The sequence below is a fragment of the Carlito syrichta genome, unplaced genomic scaffold, assembly GCF_000164805.1.
Source record: "Carlito syrichta isolate Samal-C Ts95f unplaced genomic scaffold, Tarsius_syrichta-2.0.1 Scaffold303188, whole genome shotgun sequence".
Taxonomy (NCBI): domain Eukaryota; kingdom Metazoa; phylum Chordata; class Mammalia; order Primates; family Tarsiidae; genus Carlito; species Carlito syrichta.
This window is the reverse complement of record NW_007247284.1, coordinates 170,420-193,423: the sequence shown is the minus strand read 5'-3', so window position 1 is coordinate 193,423 and position 23,004 is coordinate 170,420. Positions and strand designations below refer to the sequence as shown.

Here is a 23,004-nt window from a genome sequence, read left to right as displayed (position 1 = left end):
TTTAACTTTCAGCAAATCTCTTACCACTTTGAGTTTGATTTCATCTCTAAATGACAACATCACTTAGATACAAAAGTCCTTTCTCAGGTCTATGATGGCTGTAATATACCAAGTGAAAATGGTAGAATATGTTACCACCTCCCTTCTTCTGGTGTGTCCCACTGGCTATAGCCCTTCACCAATGAACTTGGAAATGTTAACCTATTTGTCTTAGCCACAGTTCTTAAGAACGTGGCTCCCATATATTTAGGTAGAATTTATAAGTGCATTTATTATTTTTCTGCTTTGGTGTGAACAAAGATAATTTTCCAAAATCCATCCATGACAGCAACCCCAAAGCACTAAGTGTTTACTGTGTGATTGTAATTTTTTTAAGATATGATTCTCCTGCAAATTTTCTTATGGAAGAAAAGGTGATGTATCCTGTAGTTTTGTTTTGTTTTCTGGCGGGCTCATGCGGCCATATCTGGTAGATTTGACACAATTTATTCCTTCAATGAGCCAGACATTATTATGAGAAATTAAACATTATTGTGAATGAGAGACTTTCAAACTAAGGTTTCAGTGAGGTTTTTTTCATAGACTAAGTTGTCATTAAACATATGTCTTTCCTAATCCTCTCTTCCTTTCCCCTCCTTGCTATCCTTTTTCATGTTATACTATGATTTTAGGACTTTGTGTGAATATAATAAATTTTAACATTTCTTTGATAAGCTGATATTTTGAAGATATGTGCAAATAACTCATATTTCATTTTTTGGACTGGGCTTTTGTTGACATGATTTTTAATTATAATATGCCATCTGGAAGACCTTACTTCATGGTAAGAAAGCACTTTCTTTGGTATAAGCAAAACCTGATTGATTTATTGATTGATTGTTTGTAGTTCTAAGTAAAAAAAAAAAAAATCCTAAATTGCCTGATGTAGGTACTGGCCATTTTTCTTGGGTGAATTTTCCTATATAAATTAATTATGAAAAAGTGATGCTACAGCATATTGCTTATAATTTCTTGATGACATCAGCATTGTACTTGGGAGTAGAGGGTGGGGGGAGGTAAGGGAAGAAAACACAGACCTTTACCTCTGATGCCATTGTGAACTTCTGGTTAAGACAACAAAATATTCACCAGATAGGAAATCCGCCTCCTCTATTTTCATTGGGTTTTTCCTCTGTAGTAAGCATCAGTAGATTCCCCAAATAAATTGAAAGCTTTCAGCAAGACTTATGCACAATAAAATATCCATTTACTGTTTTGTTTTTTATTTTGCTAGCTCAGTGACCTCTCGGAATGGGTATGTTTTTCACTCCATTTATATACATGTACTTTGCATGGACAGCTGACTCAAGCTGTATTTGTAATGAACTGAGCCTTTCACTTGTGAGTGTTCAGGTCAGTTTTCATTCTATGTGCCTCTGCAATTAGGGGAAAAAAAGAAAACACGACTGCACTTCACACTTCAATCTCTTGGAATTAGAGATGGCTGCACACTTAGAAATTCGTTGCCAGGCAGCTTGTTTTACAACTGCTCTGCAATTAGGAGAACAACTTGCCTGTGGACACATTTTGACTTTCCTTCAAGACACTGAAAATTGTTTTCAAAATCTCTTTGTTCCTTCAAATATGGTTCTGATGGTCTGGGACCATAAATTTCCACTTGGTGAGATGACAAAAGTGTGCAGCCTTGCCTTCATCCCAGCTTCTCAATGCTTCAGACCTCTTCCAGAGCTATTATGCAACTCCAGCTCTGCTATTCTATAGGCTGGAATTCATAATAAAAATGGAAAAAGCTAGTTTGATACTTTATCTTTCTTGTGAAACATTCCCAAAGTGATCCAGCAGAAGAATCAAATGTTAATTTCAACAATTAAGAATAACCATTAAGGTTAACTAGCTTTTTACATTCTCTTTTTTTTTTTTTTTTTTTTTGAGTTGGAGTCTCACTCTGTCACCCAGACTGGAGTGCAGTGGCCGCTCCCGGCCACCGCAGCCTCGACCTGCTGGGCTCCGGCGATCCTTCTGCCTCAGCCTTCCGAGTAGCCGGAATTACAGGCACGCGCTACCATGCCCGGCTGATTTTTTGATTTATTTTAGAGATGAGGTCTCGCTGCCCAGGTGGGTCTCGAACGCGTGGGCTCAGGCAATCCACTCACCTCAGCCTCCCAAAGGCGCGGGATTACAGGCTGAGCCACCGAGCCTGGCTTTACATTCTCTTATATTAAGCTTTTTCAAGTGAAGGAATATACAGAATGAATTTTTAAAGCTCCAGACTCTCTCATATCCTCCTCACTTTTTGAATATAGTGCTTCAGCTGTAGTGTAATTGTTTTTTCTTTGGCGAAATCGGCTTGTTGTGAAGTTGGCACCTCATGTTTAAGATCAACATGCCTATCTGATCCTGGTGGTGTTTTGCAAACATGATAACATTTAGCTTTGCTAATGTTACACAAACTCTGGAGTTCTTTTCATTCTTGCTGTGGATGTTGAAATGCTCTGTTAGAATAGTCTTGTCATAATGATATCAGTCATCTTAGAAAGCTTGAGTTTCTTCCCCATGGCTGGATTAAAGGTTTTGTTTGTTGTTTTTACATTTTAATTGCAAAAAAAGTCTTTATTAAAGTTTCTTGAAGGGTGAGGAGGGATTGAGGCTGTCTAAGCTTTCTGCAGCATATAATATGTAGGTAGTTTATTATTCAGGAGGATGTTTTGATGACAGATTTTGCTGAAAGTTTTTAGAAAAGTGTTTAGTTGAGGGGCAGGGACAGAAATGAGTTGTAAAAAAATATTTCAGCTGTATTTTGGGAAAGATATTTTATTTCTAACTTATAAGAGATTTGAATTTAGGGGAAAATTTTTGTATTAAGAAATTTGCTTGGCCAGGCACAGTGGTTCAAGCCTGCAATCCCAGGCTTGGGAGGCCGAGGTGAGGGGATTGTCTAAGTCCACGGATTTGAGAACAGCCTGGGCAATTTGGCGAGACTTCGTCTCTATAATACGTCAAAATATTAGCGGGGCATGATAGTGCATGCCTGTAGTTCTGGTTATTTGGAAGACTGAGGCAAAAGGATCACCTGAGCCCAGCAGGTGGATGCTGTGGTGGCCGTGAGCATGCCACTGCACTGCAGCCTGAGCAACAAGAGTAAGAGTCTAACTCAAAAAAAAAAAAAAAAGAAACAAACAAACAAATATGCTTACCTTTTGAAAAATATAGCACACTTAGAATTTAGAAATATCTTAGGAGAATAGAAACGTCCATTTATTTATTAGACATTTTCTTTGTGTAATTCACTCTTAATAGCTACTAGAGTTTAAATTACATATTTGTAGGGAGAATTGAATGAACTAGAGCAAACTCCAACTTATTTCCATTTTCTAAAAGTTTAATAAAAGCACCAACTTTGATATTCTGGTAAAGAAAAATTAACTTGGCACTAGCTAGGGGAGCCCTGATCTCAGCTGGTATTTTCATCCTTACCTGAGTAGTAACCCTGTGACCAACACTCCAAGCCTGTGATTACCACTGTCTGGTTGTAGAGTGGAAGGAGCAGAAATGATGAAGGGGAATCAGTGGGAAGAAAGCAGAAATAAGAACAAAACAATTTAGGAGACCCATGGTGTAAAAAATGACCTCAGCTCTGCCAAGGGCTAGAATGATCACCTGAGATAAAAGGACAGCTGAAAACAGAACACCTGGTCTCCTCTTGAGGCTCATACATGCATGTGAGCTTGTAGTGAGGCGAGAGACTGGAAGGTCCTGAGCCTTGTTCCTGTGTTCCAAGATGTTGCTCTGGTGTGAGGGAGGTAAGTGCAGAACTAGGCAGGGGCTGGGCATTCTGGCCTTGGTGTAGCTCCTCTCTGGGCCTTATTTTCCCCACCTGCAAAATGTGGGCTCTGAAATAAATGAATGGCTCCCAAACCTCTATCCCAGGACCAGTGTGAAAAGTGGACCTGATGAAAGATTCATTAGCCATCAGGAAAGTGAGGGAAAATTATTTGCTTTTTAAAAAATGCCCTTATTATGTTGATTATCGGTTTTGTTCCTGTTGTTGAAATTGCTCTGGTTCTTGAACTTGTTAACCTGTAAGGCCTATTCTTGTGTACAACTCATGGAATCCATGTTCTAAGTGTTTTTACCCAAACTTCTGATATGTGTTTTGGTTTAAAAAGCATTGCTTTTTAAAAGTTCTGTGAAACCTGAATAGTCAGGGCCCTTGTTGGTTGTGGTTATTCATGTCTTTCTTTGTGGTAATTATAAATCTTATCTCTGCCATGAGAAGGGAGAGGCACTCTGAGTTTTTAGACATTAGCTGTGTCTCCTTTTTTTTTTTTTTTTTTTTGAGTTAGAGTCTCACTCTGTCGCCCAGACTGGAGTGCAGTGGCCGCTCCCGGCCACCGCAGCCTCGACCTGCTGGGCTCCAGCGATCCTTCCACCTCAGCCTTCCAAATAGCTGGAACTACAGGCGTGCGCTTCCACGCCCGGCTAATTTTTTATTTATTGTAGAGATGAGGTCTCGCCAAGTTGCCCAGGCTGTTCTCAAACCCCTGGGCTCAGGCAATCCACTCACCCAGCCTCCCAAAGCACGGGATTACAGGCTGAGCCAAGGGGAGCCCGGCTTCCTTTTGGTTTTGATATGGATAATGTAGCATGCATTGGCACCAGCACTTGATAAAAATAACCTGCTGCCATGTCATAAGGATGTGCAGCTGGGGCTAGGTGCACCACACCCGGTTTCTCTGCTGTTCACCTGCTTTGATAAGGTGGAGGGTGGCAGGCAGACAGAACTGGGGTGTTATTCCAAAAGAATGAATTGAGAGCTGATGCAGTGTAAACGAGACCAGCACCACTAAGGTTTCTTCTGAGGATCAGGTTTTGGTAATTTATTTTATATTTTATAATTTTCATAAAGCTTTATTTATTTTTATTTTAGAGTTGTGGGGTACAAGTGAAGATTTACTACATAAGTAGGTTGCATGCAGGTGAAGCTTGGGCTTCTAACTGACCACTTCTCCCTGATAGTGGACCAGGTACCCAGTGTGTTGTCCCATCCTCGCTCCCTTATTCCTCCCTCCCTCCCCTAGCCCTGTCTTGTCTGCTGAGGTGGTTCCTCTTGGCTAAATCCCCCAAGTCCTGCTGGCAGGGTGGGAGTGGGTGGGAGATGGAAATTCATGGTGGGATCATTCCTGAAAACACCTGTTTTCATGTATTTGGTGAGATATTAGAAAGGTAAGTTAAATGTGTTACTTTTTCTTTTAACTATGTATATATCTTTATTTACTAAAGTTATAACTGGATTTTAGGAATTTTTAGAATTACTGCTAGGGTACAAAACCTTTCAGTTTTTTTAAAGACAATTTTTAATTGATGCATAGTCGATGTACATAGTTTAAGGGTACATGTGATAATTTAATATATTCACTTAATTTGTAAAGGTCAAAATCAGTGAAAATCTCCAGATTTTATGTTTACCATGGGTTAGATAACTGGGTTGTAATTATTGAGGCATCTTTAGTCAATCAGAGGTGCTATGGTGCTGATTCTCTAAGACCTTATCTCCTAAGTGATGTGAAGGGCCTGGGAGCAGGAGCCACAATTCCCTGTCCCCAGGCAGTTAACGTGGATCACCAGGAGAGAAAAAAAAATTATTTCTCAGTGTACTGTCACATAGACTGTGTAGGGCAGATGAAGCAATGGGGATACAAAATCCATGATTTATTAGCTACATAGATTTCAGTCAAAGTCAGTGGGAGAAGTAATAAGTCTGTGGCATTTCTGGGCTCTCTAAGTAATACAATTTCAAGTTAACCTGTTATATAAAGAACTCCAATTCCTCTTCTCGTAACTACAGTCTTTTCCTATGGCACAAATCCCTTCTGACCTCTTTACTATATTTTTTCTCAAGTGGAGCTACCTAGACCCATCACTAACACTATTTATTGCATTTGTAATTTTTAACAAGATTGTATTAGATTGAGCTGTTCCTAGGGCAACCAGGAAAGGTAAGTACATTGTATCTATACAGATCCAACTCCAACTAGTTTCTTGTTTCGCATAACGTTTGTGCTTGTAGGAATAGCAAAACTTCCCTTGGTTCTGCTGCTCCCTTTCCCTTTTGTCTATCCATAAAAATTCATTGGCTTGTGTACTTTTTTCTAAATGTATTGACTTCATTTTAATGCTATGAACAAACCTTGGTATTTTTTTTTCTTTTTTGTGCTTAATGGATATCACTTATCACTTCCACACATTTATACTCATCTTTTCAAACTAATCCCCCTGTACAAAATGAATTTCTGGGGTGTCTATTATTTTGATTCCTTTTTCCCTGTGGTGCTTTATTACTAAAATATAATTCTAACAGAAAAAATAGCCTCTATTGTTTTGATTTAACTAGATTAAAAAATCAGGTGCTTCCATCCTTTTTCTGAAGAGTATAATGGCCCATTTGCTGCCTCTTGCAAAACATGCCAAAATAATCAAGAAATTTATACATTCCATCTTCCCCCATGTTTTCTTCAATGAGGGCTACTTTAGTTTATACTCAGGGTCTAGCATAAAATCACAGTATACCTAGCCTCAAAATGATCCCGTTTTTAACATACATACATATGTGCATTTCTCTAAGCTTAAAGATTTCCATATCTATAAAATCTATTTTAAATGCACTCACTTAATCTAGAAAAAATGTCTCATGCCAAATCCAATTTTTCCTTACAAATCCCAGTGTGTTCCAGAAGAAAGGGGCTGCTGAGTCAGGCAGTGTGCTATCCCTAGTGTTCCCAACCCTGCCTGAAGCTAGGTCCAGCTGGCTTCAGACCATCCAGTCTGTAGCCCATGAGACCTTGCACAGCATTCTGTCCCAGATGGAGCTCTTGCAATTTTCCAGACAGGCTTTAAAAAAAAAGGAAGGGAGGCAGATTATGATGGTAGTTCACCAATAAAAACCAACCTGGATTACCATGTTAACAAAATTGGTAGCAAGATACAAACACATTACCCAGTGTTCACCTACCTTTTAAATAGCCTTTCTAATTATGCCCTTATTTTATAATCCAGTGATTAAAAAGAACTTCAATATGGGACTCATAATTTGAACTAAGAATCCTTGCTGAAACACTGTATTCGAAACTCTCTTGTGTGTTACAGTGACTGTTGCACACAGTGTGCCACCAATTCCTGCATTAGCATCATCTTAGGTTCACATATCTCTTAAAATACCCAACATGTTCCAAAATACAGTTGTCATTTGTTCTTGGGTGCTGAGATCCTCCTTGCTTGGTCCAAGGGAATGCAGTTAACCTTTGTAGTGTTACTGCTGATAATCTTTGAGGGTACCCCTACCTCTTGCAGCAACAAGGCAGCTCAGGTTCATCTTAATTTTTTTCTATCTCTGGGCATGAAATTGGACAGCTCTGTAATATTCCTGGCTCTGTTTCACAGAGAATAATATTAGGGACCTAACTCTGGCTTTAGGGATGTATATTTCATTGCCTCCACCATGACCAATCTCAGGTCAAACCCAGTTGTCCTTAGATTGGAGGAGATATTAGTACGATATCAGAAAAGAGGTTCTTTAAATCACCTTACTGACAGAGTGAGACTTTATTACTCATTTTTATGAGGAACATTAACTTAAAATTCACAGTGGTAAGTCCAATATGCTTCTGGCTTCCTTTTTTCCCCTTATATACTTAAATATGAGAGCTTATTAAACTTTTTATTTTCTGTTTGAGGTAACAGTTCCATAGCTATATTGTACCATGTTGTTCTTTCTCCATTCATTTATGGGGCACCTGCTGTATCTCCTTTCCATCCTCTGGTTTCATGGCACAGAAGATTTTCTTCCTTGCTTTGATTCTTCAAGCTGCATTAACAGCCGAGATACACAATGACTACTGGACAGTAATACAGTTTCCAGTGATTTGTATAGCCCACCGTGGCTCAAGCCAGTCTGTCTGTTCCTCTGGCTCTCCCCTCATTTGGGGCCATCACAGACTGCTTCTCTTAGTAAACATATTTCTAAGCTTCTTCAGATTTCTGAAGACCATTCCCAACAGGCATTGATCTCTCCCAGTGGAAAGAGCAGAGATCCATGGCAGTGTTCTTTTCGGTACCAAGTCATCACATTGCATTAATGGTTACCACCAACCCCTCTGAGCACTAATGGAATTATCTTTTTTCCTTCATCTATTGAAGAAGGCAAATATCAACACAACTGAGATTTAGTTTTATTGTGGAGTTTTCTATTGTTTTCAGATTGTGAACCATACTCAGTGTTTCTGAACCAGCCTCTCTTCCTCTGTCAGGAGCTCTCCAGGTGCTACATTTTTTAATGTCTTGCAACTCAGGGGAACTCTGGTTTTACTGTCAGCCCCAGTAGGTTATCCTCCTGTTGTCAGTGTGATAAATTTGCTCCCAGCACAATGGGAGAAAATAGATCAGATGATACTCTCTCTACCTGGGTCCCAGCGTCCATTCACAGATCAGCAGAGGAGACGTTTTTTATTTTGCCTTTTATTTTTCTACTTGACAGCAGAGCTAGTGGATGGGAGGAACACTTGGACCTAAGCCAGGCATCTGAAAGGTGGGCTTTGGAAAGCAGGCGTGTGAATAGCACTGCCTACGAGTTAGACAATGAAAAGCAACTCTGAGACACACTAACCCTGAAGATACAGAGAGAAAGCAGAATGTTATAAGTAAGAATGCAGGATGCTGAAGTGCACCTTTAAAGGTTAGCAGGGTACAGAACCCAGAGGGAGACCATAAAATCCGAGGTGACTAACTCAGAAGGAGGCGACCTAGTAGTATGAGAAAACATAGTACAGGTTCCTTTCCCCAAACCTGATTTGTTCTTTGCCATTAACTCTACCTCTTCCTAGGACCTACAGAGTCCCAGGCATAGAGGGAGGTCCAGATTGCATGTGAGGCAGTTCAGGAAGGGTCCCGCTGATCTTCTATGTTGTGAAGATGGATGTATCCAGTGGTGACCTTGGTGGCATGGGACTCTTCTTCTGATAAGTTTGAGTTATTTTTATTTATTTATTTATTTATTTTTTGAGCTGGGGTCTCACTCAGTCGCCCAGACTGGAGTGCAGTGGCCGTTCCTGGCCACCTCAGCCTCGACCTGCTGGACTCCAGTGATCTTCCCGCCTCAGCCTTCCAAGTAGCTGGAACTATAAGGCGTGCACTACCATGCCCAGCTAATTTTTTTGACTTATTGTAGAGATGAGGTCTCGCCAAGTTGCCCAGGCGGGTTCCGCGGCCTCAGGCAATTCACTCACCTCGGCCTCCCAAAGCGCAGGATTACAGGCTGAGCCACAGAGCCTGGCCAAGCTTGAGCTATTTAGAGTCCTCACCACACATAGATTCATAGCAAGGATTGTGTCTTCCTATCTATCACACACATGGGGGAACCAAAAAAAAAAAGCTGGAATTTATTTATAAAAAATTGTGTATTCTTACATGTTTAAACTTCAGTCACCTTCAAAGTTTTGTCTGTTTGATGCAATACATCTATTGAGATACTTTTTCCACTGCTCATAAGAATTTTTGAATTTATCAATTTTGATGCCTTTTAGTGCTTCTGCCATTTTTTATTTCACGTATTCCACATTAGCAAACCATTTCCCTTTGAGAGCTTTTTTTCATCTGGGAAAACAAAACAAAAAGCCACTGGGGGCAAGATCTGGTGAATAGGGAGGATGGGGCATGGGTATCATATCATTTTTGGTCAAAAACTGCTGAACACCCAGTGTGGTGCGGACAGGTGCTCTCGTGAATCACCATAGGCAAATGTGTTGAAGGAATCTCCAAAAAAATTTCAGTCAAGCTGAATGCTGCCTCTCATAACAATGCTAACTGGTACACTGATGCCAATGGGTTCTTAGAACAGTTACCTAGTGGGGAAATCCTGTACTACAAGGGGTCTGCCCTCCAAAAAATAATTCCATGTTTTTGGGAATCTTCCCTCATATATAACAGTGGAACTGAGAGACAGAAAGGCAGAGAGATTCAAACATTAGTCCTAAAGCTATCAAGGGAAAGGAGAAGCAGCCCATATTTGTTCTTTTTTTCCTTTGGGATTCTGAAGAAGTATTAAAAGGAAAGTCAATCTCTGGTCCAAAAGGGTGATTCTGAGAACAGAGAATTGCTGACTGACTGCAAACATCATACTGATTGCTTGGATGAAGGGTCCAGTGTGGCAGGGGAAGCTACAGAGGGGCAGCTGTCAAGCCTGACTATGCATCAGAATCCCCTGGGAGCCCAGGCCCCACCACTGGCCCACAAATCAGAATCTCACAAAAATAGCCTAGCCTTTTATACAGTGGGTTTTTTTTTTCTTGTTTTGTATTCATTTTTAAAGCTCCAATGGTTATTCTGGTTTATAGCTGTGATTGAGGGCCACCACTTCTCTAGAATGACCCCATGAAAGTTTCAGAAGAATGATGTCATTGTCCTCAGAACAGGTACAAAGAATTAGGAGCATCCGGTCTTCTGTCTATCCACAGGCCCACATGTACACAGGACCCTCCAGAATCAACTTCCTTGCCCAAAGCCACTTCATATACTTCAAGGAAGACTCAAGCTGTTTGTTTTGCTTGGGAATATGAACTTGGCCCTAGGTTCATGATATGGATCTAGAGAGGGCAGGATGGATCTGTCTCCACCCAGCAAGAACATAGTTGGGACTAGTATTAACAAAGATAGATGGGTGAAGAAACTAGGGAGGTTGGCTGATAAGGACATTCAGGAGAAAAAATAAAGAAGTTTAAGGAGTGCAGGAGAGAGGAGGAGGATCAGATAACGAAATAGGATCAAGTCGACCTTCTGCTTTATAGCCCGTGTGGGTAGAGGTGTTGTACGCCATAGTGCTCAGCAGGGGTTTTATGATGAAAACTTACTCCCATTTTATTATCTGTAAGTCCCCCAGGACGAACAGTGACTTTTTAAAATAAGGAATAGTAGGTTAGAGATGGAGTTTCATTTTTCATGTCAAGGTAATCTGACCTTTTTAATGTTAGACTCTTTGTAGGAAATATTCATTATATGTTGCATTTGGTGAAAGGAAATGATTGGACAAGTTCTTGACCTTGACCCTGTGTGACTATTGGTCCACCATTTCATCCAGAGCCTGAAGAATGATGAGGAGTATGGGAGGTTCAAATAAAAGCCAGAGCAGTGGCGGGAAAACAAATTTAGCTATCAGGGTCCCTTTTTATAAAGAATGAACTTGAAAGTATCAGGTTAGAAATCTGTCTGTTAGCTACAAGAGAAACTGGCATAAGTTAATTTGAAGAAAAGATAAAATTGCCTCACCTCTTTCCAAAGTATATTTATCATCAATCTAAATGTTACTAATATCCTGACAAATATCCTCTATTGACTTGCTCTTTTAAAAGATTCCATAAGAAGAAACGTGTTAGGGCTGCCACTTTGGCTCTCTGGTGGCCCATGGCATCTGTGTTCAAAGGAAAGCACAGAGTGACCCCTGCCCAATTTGGAGACATCTCAGTGGCCACCTTTTCCCCTCAGTGGAGAATGCTTCCCCTCCTATCTGGAGAAGCAGTGTTTTCAAACTGCTAATGGGAACCTCAAAGAGTTGTTTGATTTGTTTCCCAGCCATTGTGGATTAAGACAAGAGAGTGAGAAAGTAGTTGTACCAATCTATGTAGGTTTTCCTAAGTCAAATGCTCTTATTTTTAAAGGTTGGGAAAGCAGGAGATTCCTCAGTTGCCTTTGGTCATGCATTTAGGGTTTAAGTCTGCACCACCAGGGGCTCTTCCTTCCCATGGCTTTAAGTGCACACAGGAAAAAATCAACTCTAGGTCACCTTGGCAGCTCCTTGGCAGCCTCCAACCCATCTGAGCCATCCTCTCAGATTTTTCTTACCTCATGGGCCAAACGTGTGCAAAACAGAAACTAGGTAGATATTTTCCTAGAGGAGACTACTTCATTGCTGTGCAGGTTCTTGCTGCAAATGATGCTCATGACCCAGAATTTACAGCTTTTCAAATTAGGCTCTGACCTTTCATTCTTTTGTCCTGAAATCCTTCCATGTGGCTGTGAAATTAATGACATGAACACAAAGGAGATTGCACAACCTTCTCGTCCAGTAAAGATAACTCTAGAGACTTCTAAGACAGAGGGGTGGCTAGATTCAGTAAATTATAAGCCATGGGAATGGTAGATTTGACATTCTACCAATGGTGGTGGGTGGTGGGGAATAGATTATCTGGCTTCGCCTGCATTTTTCTCTGCTTGGTGGCAAAGTTTGTGTAACTTAAAAAATAAAGCAAAAGAGAATGCCTGCCTTTGTACTGTTTTTAGGGTATTTTTTTCCCATCCATCCTGTGATGTGAGGAGGTAAGGGAGAAGTCAGCACTGTGGGTGTGGGAGGTGGGGTTCCCTGGAGTTAAGGTCACCATTTTGCAAGAGCACAGCAGCAGATGGAGCAGCAACTGCCATGGGTCCTTCTGTCACCAGATGCAGAAATCTTTCTTTTTCAGGGGTCAGGAGTGTCCTGTTGTGTCTCATAGCCTCTGACAGTTGGGTCTATCTTTTCTGTAAGACAGTTGCTGACTGACCAAGTAGTACTGCTGTGATCACTGAATTTGGGGGAGTGTGCCTCTCAGATGCTGAACTTAAAATTCTGCACTTAAAATTCTGTCTCATGATTTTCATTTTTAACAATATCCCAAGACACTCATGAAAAGCACCTAGGATGTAGCCTTCTTTCAGGTGCATTTCTCTGCATTGCCCTGGTTGAGTTGGCCCGGAACTTACTCGAAAGATTTCTTAAGCCGGGCTCGGTGGCTCAGCCTATAATCCCGCGCCTTTGGGAGGCTGAGATGAGTGGATTGCCTGAGCCCGCGAGTTCATGACCCGCCTGGGCAGCGAGACCTCATCTCTACAATAAATCAAAAAATCAGCTGGGTGTGGTAGCGTATGCCTGTAATTCCAGCTACTTGGAAGGCTGAGGCAGAAGGATAGCTGGAGCCCAGCAGGTTGAGGCTGCAGTGGCCGGGAGTGATCACTGCACTCCAGTCTGGGCGACCGAGTGAGACTCCAACTCAAAAAAAAAAAAAAACAAAAAAACAAAAAAAAGATTTCTTAGAGGGGAAACCTCTTCACAAAGTTTTCTAAAGTCAATGGCTCAGGTACCTCTGATTGTTGGTTTTAGATAAATATGAATCATCCCATTATGAGTAGAAAATCAAGGTGTCAATGTAAAAGAACGATGCCTTACACTTGTGTTGTGCTTTTATATACCCCAAGGTGGAGAGCTGTAGGAGGTAAGTGGTGTCTTCGTTTAGCCTGAAAGGTAGAATTTGACAGTTACCCTACTGGGGAGTAGAAAAGGTGGTGAAGAAGCAAGTTAAGTGTCCTGCATTGGTCACTTCAGAGTTTCACAACTAATTTCAGGGAATTGGGATGGCCTTAGTGTGCTTACTGAATCGCTGTAGTCTCATTCCCTAGCTCTGACTCCTAATCACAGGTCATGCTAACCTGTGTATACGCTTCTCCCACCCCTGGACTATGCCTTCAGATTTCCAATGTACTACAACAAAACCTTTCTCTAACTATCATTAAGGAGGGAAAAAAAAATAGCCCCTGTTGCCAGGTGTTCACTATGCAAGACCTGTTTGGAAGATGCCCCATCCTTTCCTTCAGTATCACTTGAGCTAGGGAGATGGTATTCAGAGCTCTCTTTTCACCCCTCCTAGAAAAGTAGGTTGCGTCAGTCAGTCTTTGGGGTTTGGCCAGAAAGGGGTGATCTTCAGGCCTGTAGCAACATGGAAATGTAGGTCTGGAATCTCACAGCTGGGCAAGGCAACCTTGGCAAGCATTGTATAGTGAAGAACCAAGTCCCCAGAAATCAAAGGGGATCTAAAGTGAAGAGTCCACAAGGGGCAGTCAGAGAAGCCAATGGGTTTGGGCCCCAAACAGGAGTGAATCACTACGACAAGAACTTTTTCCTGTGGAGTCTGGAACTGAGCCTGAGGGATCTATAAGGAGGGGCCCTTAAATAAAGGGCTCCCATGTAACACCACAGTAGACCCAGACTCTGGAGTGTCTAAAAGCAAGATATGTATCTCCATCTGCAGGAAAAGTCATTTGTTGAGGATCCTGGCAGATAATCACACCCATGAGCAACTGGAGGTTTAAGGAGTAGACAATATACTTGTATAACCTCCCATTTCATTAAACACATGCAACATGTTGTTCCCCCACCCCCATCTCACGTATACTTGTCCTTGAAATGATGATGTGGTAAAAAGTTTAGAAAAGGAAAAAGTCCAGTGGTTCTGCAACCAACCAAATGGCTATTTCATTTTTATAGGTTTCTTTGTCATTTTTCATGTATATGATAGCTGATGGTATTTTGTATTCTGCTTTTTTCATAGGGGCATGCCATAAGCATTTTATCTGTGTTTCCACATAGCCTGTATAATTGCCTTCTTTAATGGTTGCAAGATAGAACTTCCTGAAGAAACTCCATAATTTACTAGCTAATATTTCTCTTTGGGATATTTAGGCTCTTTCCAGGTCTTTTGTTTTGCTGTACCCATTATAGTGTTCTTATGACACAGCTGGGTGCACACTTTTTTTACCTTTCTTGAATTGTTCCCAGAAGTAGAATTACTACAGCAAAGGTTATGAACTTCCTTATGGTCCTTTCCTATATTACCATACTGTTTTGCAAAAGGGTTGTACTCAGTGCCACTGTGCACAGAATTGTATTGGTTAAATTGCAACTCTCTGACAGCACTATGTTTTACCTCATTTTTGCAAATTTTGTGGATGTAAAGTGATATATCAAAGTTGCTTTAATTGTCATTGCTTTTATTACTAGAAAAAATAGAATCTCTTCCATATGTTTTAATTTTCTTCTGATATGCATCATTTATTCCCATTTTTTGCCTACTTCTCTGAGACATGTTTTTTCCTACATTTCAATGATATAGTGATTCTTTTGTCATAGTGTTACAAAGTCTTTCTGTAGTCTATTAATGATGTTTTCATTGTTCTGAAGTTCAGTGATTTTTAGTACAATCATATCTGCCTTTTATTTCCTTTGAGTATATCTGTTGCACCAAAGCATTGATAAGTATTAGGTCTGTAAAGAATGTAGACTATTTGTTCTGTTACATGCTAGTTCTAGATTTTAATTTTAAAATAAAATTTTAACTCCATTATTCATCAGAATCTATTTTTTTATGTTTCCTGTGTATCTTTCTGAATGCTTTTCTGATTTGTTATCCACATCACAGAGATATGCCTTGTAATCTTGCCTTTCTCCTGTTGTACTGAAAATCTGTTTTGTCACAGTCTACGTTTTCATATAGGCAGATCTGCTTTTACGGACTGCCTATATTGTATTATGTTCTTTTTAAACCAGTAGCTGAGTGAATTGATTAATTTTGCATCATAACATTTACTAAAATTTTGTTTCTTTTCAGAATAAAAATTCATACTGTGTAAATTTCCAGATTAATTTCATAGCAATTTTGTTGAATTCTAAATATCCTGTTGGAATTTTAATTAATTCTGTAAGTTAAATTTAGGGGAATAAGCATTTACAAATATTAACATTCTCATTCTGTATCAGATTCACCTTTTAATTTCATCAAATCAAATTTTATTGTTTTTTGTTGTTGTTGTTTTGTTTTTTGAGTTGGAGTCTCACTCTGTCGCCTAGACTGGAGTGCAGTGGCCACTTCTGGCCACCACACCCTTGACCTGCTGGGCTCCAGCGATCCTTCCGCCTCAGCCTTCCAAGTAGCTGGAGCTACAGGCACATGCTACCACGCCTGGCTAATTTTTGATTTATTGTAGAGATGCCAAGTTGTCCAGGTGGGTCTCGAACCCGCAGGCTCAGGCAATCCACTCACCTCAGCCTCCCAAAGCACGGGATTACAGGCTGAGCCACCGAATCTGGCTCAAATTTTATTTTATACAATAAAGTTTTGTGGTTTGTTCCGAAGATTCCACCTACCTAAGTAAATTTCTTAAAATTCAATATTTTGTAACAATCATGAGTAGAACCTTGTGTTATGTGTTCTAATGGAATATACTGGGTTATTTGCTTTATTTATTTCTACTGTTAGGTTTTATTATTACTTTTGCTTATAAGGCATTATATTATTTTTACTTGTAATAAATTTAGTTGTTGCTTGTCTTCATAAAAGAAATGCAAACCTCCCAGGCAATGTAAAGAGTCTCTAGCATGCTCAGGAGATGTTGTTCTATGACCTTCTAGAAAGAACTTTTTCATTTGATAGCCTAGAAGAGTAGAACAGAAGTTAGGTATGAAGGGAAGATATAGTTATAGCACACACACATGTACATCCAGACAATGACTTCATACACTGAAAGACCTCCCAGAAATGTGTCCTCTGAAGCTTGGTGGGTTGCATTAGGTTCAGCAAGGAATCTTCCTGAGGCCTTGGAATATTTTTGAGAGCCTGGGACTTCCCAGGTGGAATTTAGAGTCCCAGATGAAAAAAAGAAAATGGCTTAGAGATCTGACAGTTTTGAGATATTTACATGTGGCTGGATAGAAGCACAGTTTCTTCCCCTCCTTAGTTTCATATCTGACTTATCTTACAGGGAGGCAGTGTCCTCGGGGAACTAACAAAAGAAATGTCGGTGATGGAAATTAATTTTGAAATTCCAGGCAAGATGATTGAGTTAATGATCTAGTGGAACATTTTTCCTCTGGACATGGCATCAGAACATTTTACCAGCTTTTCCATGACCTGCCCCCATCTTGTGTGTTGAAATCAAATATTCTCCTTCTGCCAATGACAACGAAGGTCACTTGTGGCAGGGACAGGACTGCCATCCTGATAAAGTCTCATAGTCTTGAGGTCTGGACTCACCCTCCTTGTGAACAAATACACACAATCTTATATGTAGCATGTCACAACTTTCCTGGATTGTTATTTCAGAATTAGTATAAAATAGTGAAAAGAGTTAGTAGAATTACAGTTAAACTCAAGGTCAAATCCAAACTCACTGCTTACATATCAACTACAGGAATGTTTCTTATATTATTTATGCCTATTTTTTCCTATATGTAAAATGACGATGAAAGTACTACATCCTTCAATTATTTAATTATTCATTCAGGAAATATGTAATGTGTGTCTACTACATGCCAGGCACTGATAAAAATGACATTGAGATGACAGAAGACACAACATGCTCATAGAACGTATTTTCTAAGCAGAGAGAGAGAGAAAATTCATATAAAAATTAATAAATGTCATAAGAGAAAATAAAACAGAAAAGTGTGATCAAGTTAAGGTGATTGTTCTTTTATAAGGGGTGATTGGAGAATTCTTCTCCCAATGAGATGTCTAAGCACAGAACTGGAAAAGTGTGGAAATTATCCATGAGAATATTAGAAAAGCATATCAGACAAAGGAAAACATACATGCAAAGACTCTGTGGCAGTAGCGTGTTTTTCTAAAAAATAGAGGAAGGCCAGTATGACTGGAGCAAAAGGAGTGATGGAGAGCTTGCTACTGGTAGTCGACATTAGAGAGATATGAGGAAGCCAGGTCATGTAGGGCAGGGCTGGGCGAACTACAGCCAGTGGGCCAAATCCAGCCTATGGCCTATGTATGTACAGCCCCTTTAAGTAAGAATGGTTTTTAAATTTTGGGAAGGTTGTTTAATTTTTTGTTAAAGAGGACTATTTGACAGAGATCAGAAGTGGCCCACAAACCCTAAAATATTGACTATCTGGCCTTTTACAGAGAAAATTTGTCAACTCCTGATCAGATCCTTAATGGCCACAGTGAGGACTTTTTATTTGTGTTCTAAGTGTGATAGGAAGCCATGGAGGGTTCAAGAAAGAAAGTTGCATGATGTGACTGACAGATTTTAAAGGATGTCTCTGGCTGCCATGTTAGCTCAGACTGTAAAAGGAGGAAGGGACAGAACAGGAAGCGCAACTAGAAGGTCATTATTGTAGTCTAGGCAAGACCCAGCAGCAGTAGAATGGACTCGACTGGTAGGAAGTGGTGCCAAGTTATGGAATACAGAATATATTTTGGAAGTGGCACCAAAAGTTGCTTTGGGTTGACTGTGGGGTATGAGAAGAAGAAAGGAGTGAAGGAATGCTGAGATTTCTGATCTACTCATTACCACTAAAGTTGTCACAGAAACGGAATGAGAGAATGATCTCTTCTGCCTCTAAGGCTTGACCCCTCCATTTCTTCTGCCATTTTGCAGTCAGGATTTTCTTCCTGTTTTGGTTGGGACATCCTCCTTTCAAAAACCTGCTCCATTGTCCTCTTAACTGTAGAACAAAGGCCATCCACTGACCCAGTCTGAGCTCTCCATAATCTGACTGCCCTTCATCTGCATCCTAACTCCTTTCCAGCTATTCCTGTTCACCCACCCCAACACTAACCAATAAACAGTCTGTGAGAACCCACATACACCTCATTTTTTCTACTTTCAGATCTTCACCTGACTGTGTTACTCTTTCTTACCATGGAGAAATGTCAACAGTCCTTCCAGAATGGTGTGGTTTTCCTTTACAATAAAGCAATTTTTTAATACTCTCTTCACCCTCCTAGTCTATTCCAATACTCTTTGTCTTCACCTTTTTCAATAGGCATGCTGTTTCTACTTATAACATGATTTTTTTATACACAAATCTTATTTCCTCTACCAAACAAAGGAAAAGGAGACAATATAGCGTATACTTAAATGACCTATTCTTTGTTAAATCCTGACTCTGAACTTGGAACCCGTATGACTTTGAGCAGGTGACTTAATCTCTTTGAGCCTTGGTTTGCACAACTGTAGAATGGGAATGAGTCCCAGAGGCATTTGGCAGAGCTAAGTAAGAAGATAAAATGGATGATGTGTTTACAACACTTGGCACAGTGTTGACTACCAAATGATCAGAGCTCATTAAGCTCATTGACTACCAAATGATCAGTGCTCATTAAGACCCAGCTATATCAGTCCATCTCGGTGAGGTAGCTGAGGAATCATCTTCCAAGCCCTATTTTTTGTTTTTGTTTTTTTGTATTCTGGTGCTTTGTGTACTGGTTTTGCACAAATAGGCAAATGAGCATATTATAAAAAGCAGAGCCACATAAGCTCAGGTTCCCACATTAAACCCAAGTTTAAATCCCATCACCACTATATCAGCTGTGGTGATGGGATAAAGCAAGATACTTACCCTCTTTTAACGTCACATTCCTGACATATGAAATGGGAGAAATCATTCCTTCCTTGAAAAGCTCCCATGAGGATGCTATGATGGTATATGAAGCATTTGATGTATAGCATGCACCCAGTGGTACGGTCACCATGGTAATATCAAAGATTCTGCAGGAAAAAGCTCCTTGCCATTCTAGCACTGAGGCCTGATTGTTCCCTTAAGCAATAGTTCTCAAAATGTGGGCCATGGACCTGTGGCATCAGTGTCACCTGGAATTGTTAGAAATGTACATTCTGAGGTCACACCCCAGGCCTACTAAGGAAGGCCCTGTGGAGTGGGGTCCAGGCAATTCTGAAGTATATCAGCATCTAAGGATTAGGGAGGGGAAGGCTCTGGATTTCTGCACAGCAACTTCCCACTCAACCCCAGTGGAGTGCTTAAGTCCCTTTGCTTTTCTGGTTACACCATCAATAAGTGAAGAGAGCTCCCAGAGAAGAACAAAAGCTCCTCAGTGCCATGGCAGCTCTTGAGTCTTTACTTCTTGTGATTACAGAGTTGATAGGAACAAAGAAGCAGCAGAGGAAGGTGTGACTCATGGGTAACAGCAGGAAATGTAATAATGTAATTTAGTCAGTAGTTCACTTTGAGACTTGGGACTGCTTTGGGAGTATACACTCACAATGTAAGCCACAAAGAGCCATCTATTAACTTGTAATAACACAAGTGTATAGGGCCAATTTTGGTTAGATTGACAAGATGTGAAAATTACTTAGTGTGTCTAATTTTAACATAAGCTGTTGACACATTTGTAAATACAGAAACTAAAGTTAGAGCAAATGATTTTAAGAAATTGGAAATACTGTGAAGGAGCATTGTAACTCCTACATAGTATTAAAGCCTGGAGAAATTTAAATATCTCTATAGCTGTGAAAAAAAAGCACAGCACATTTATATTTAGTTACCAGTTTTTTTTGAACACGATACCACGTTTATCTTTTCTCTTTTCTTTAGGCTCATTGTATGACATGAAAAACCGTCTCTTTGGCAGAGTGATTCTGCTAATCCAAATAAAGTTGAAATGAAATGACACAAGCCTTATCCTCCACCCCACCTGATTTCCCCTTTCTACACCCTGCTCTTTGCTGTGACTGGAGGTGGACACGGGAGGGACAGAACCTTAAACCAACCCTTGAACTGTCTGTCAGTCTGTGGCTCTGATTAAAACGAGCTGCAGAAGAGGTGCCCTTGGCATATAGAAAGAAAATGCAAGAATTCCTCTTAATAATTAATTTTTATCTCAAGCTTTGGATTCTCTTTTTATATATGGTTGAAGAGGGGAGGTCCTGTGCTCAAATATTTTCTTCTAAAAGGGTATGTGATTTAAAAAAAAAATGTTGACTATCTTTGGTTGGCATGGTGAGGAAAGACTTAGGTAAGAGGTTGGAAATGTTGATACCAAAATATTCTAGAATTTTCTGTAGATTTCCATTTTCTAGGGTACTTCTACCTAGAAAAAAATTATAGTTTTTCCTCATATCATGTACTATTGACTTCAGTATATGATTTGTAAATCAGATTAAGAGAAAAAAGGAGAAGCAGATAGCAGCTTTGCACTGGGCTATCTCTTCCTCTTGCACCTCCCTCTCCCACTTTTTGGGCAGACACTGAGCAAACAGTCAAAACAGAGCTGCCTGGTGAGGCAGGGAAGATATCTAGATGGTCTGTCAACTGAAGGAACCATTTCCCTTTTAAGGTCCTGGATTTCAGAGCCATTGCTCATGGGTGAGATCTGTATAAAAAGGACCTGTTTAAGAGAATGGGCAGAAGGCACAAGTGGCTTGAAGGGAAAAGACTGCACGGCAAAGAATGTGACCGTGTGTCTGCCCGCCACACTGCCTTTCTGTCACTAGGCTGTAGCCACATCACATTTGTTTCTCTCTCTCATTCTGAATGCTTCTGAGAAGTTTCAAAGGAAGGTAAGCAGTACCTATCTCATTTACATGCTTCTCTTGTTAAAATAACTCTGGGTTCTGCTGATCCTGGGCATGAGCCATTTTGGGAAAGAGATATGGCGCCACACATCCTCTCCCAAGGATGTTGCATGGCCACGAGTTTCTTCTGCCTATAGGTTGGCCACTTGCTTCTGTAATAAACTCCTTGGGAGCTGTGCAATGGGTCTTTTCCTGGTAGTCTATCTCCCAGAAATCTTGTGCTGCTTTGCTCTCTGAGAAACGACTACTTGGCACATGCTGACATTTGTCCTCCTCATTCCTACAGGCAGCACAAGGGGGTGGCCACAGGACTTTGCTATATGGCCATGCAATTCTTCTGAGACACTCTTTCAGCGGAATGGTAAGCATATCTGATGTCTGCTCTCACCATTCATTCAAGGAGGAGGAAAAAATGAAGGGGGTAGAAAGAGTACAAGAAAACAGCAATTCCAGGGGAAAAGCATGAACAATTGGAATGGAACTAACGATAGCAGATTATCGTCTCTGCATTTTCTTCATATTACCTACCTCAATTTGCAATTGTATCTTTGGGGTTTGATTAAAGTCTGACACCCCGTCTCCAACTCATTGGGGAAGAAAGCCATGTTTTGTTTTGTTTTGTTTTGTTTTATTTCACTAAACCTAACCCTACTGTGTACAGTGCTTTGACATATGATACTCAATAAATATTTTGTTGAGTTGATGACTGATCAAATGCCCATGGAATAATTGATATCTTTAATATACAAAGATAAGCAACATAGCAGGGAAACCAATCAAATGGGATTTTTGTGACAGTTCTCGACTTTGACCTAGTAAAAGAAATGGAATGATATCCATTACCTTCAGTTCTCAAAGAATGTGAAAATATTATGTTAATCCTGAGGCAAGAGGAAGAGAAGAGGCAAGGCAGTCACAGAAAGCTACTTGGCTATTACTAATCAGGGATCTAGAATCAGAATAATTCAGTGTCACTTGAAAAAAACTGGCAAGTTCAAATGAATAAAATTTGTAAAATACAGATAATGCAGATCTTTCACAGGGAGTTTTGAGGAGAATATTATGATCACTATCAAGTATAAAGAGTGCCAACTCCAATAGTATATCATCCTCATTTTCTATCACTGTAAGGAAGATTAGTTTTCTTTCTCTAGCCCTAGTTAAAAACAGATACGCTAATTTAAGATTTTATTTTCACACATTTACACCTGCAACACGATGCAAAGTTTATCTCAAAGCCTGAGCTATAGAATTGGCAACAGGAGCAACAACTGCCTTTTAAATAATTTATTTATTGCAGCATATTTTTTTTCTGAGCACTGGTAAGAAGTTGACCTTTTCAGCTTGAATGTGTATCCATTATAGTCCTTCATGGCAAAGGGCAGAGAACAAAAATGACCAAATGGAAGTATATCCAAGTAGGAGATGGGGACATTTTTTTGAATGGGGAAGTTTTGTACCCTGACAATCTCTGGAATTGAGAGGTGATCATTTATCTTTCAGAATTCACTATTTATCCATAGGGTAAATAAAACCCTAACATCTCTCTTTAGATACCAGGATAAACAGAACCTCAAACAGCACACTTCTCATGGCTTCAAAAATTCAGGCGAACATCCTGGGAAAGACACGAAGACTTACATTTTTGATTGTTAAGCTTCCTCTCTTAAAAAAAAAAATCCCACTCATAGTGAACACGAACTCTATACTGGCTAGTTCCTTTTAAGTACAGCTCTGGGACTAAAGCCTGTGAGATATGACTTTGTACAATGCAATGATTTTCCATCTTCCTCTTGCAGAGAAATAGAAGTATGCCTTGAAAGCACA

The 23,004-nt window shown here is 40.1% G+C and overlaps 1 protein-coding gene across 1 annotated transcript in view; it reads left to right on the top strand.

The window, feature by feature from the left end:
* Window positions 1-23,004, top strand: part of LOC103260368 (ryanodine receptor 3-like) — a gene marked incomplete at its 3' end in the record, with an annotated part of 179,316 nt that overhangs the window by 7,647 nt on the left and 148,665 nt on the right. The window contains exon 3 of the mRNA XM_021712324.1: window positions 21,464-21,538. Within this exon, the coding sequence (XP_021567999.1) occupies window positions 21,464-21,538 (75 nt within the window). The remainder of the gene's footprint in view (window positions 1-21,463; window positions 21,539-23,004) is intronic.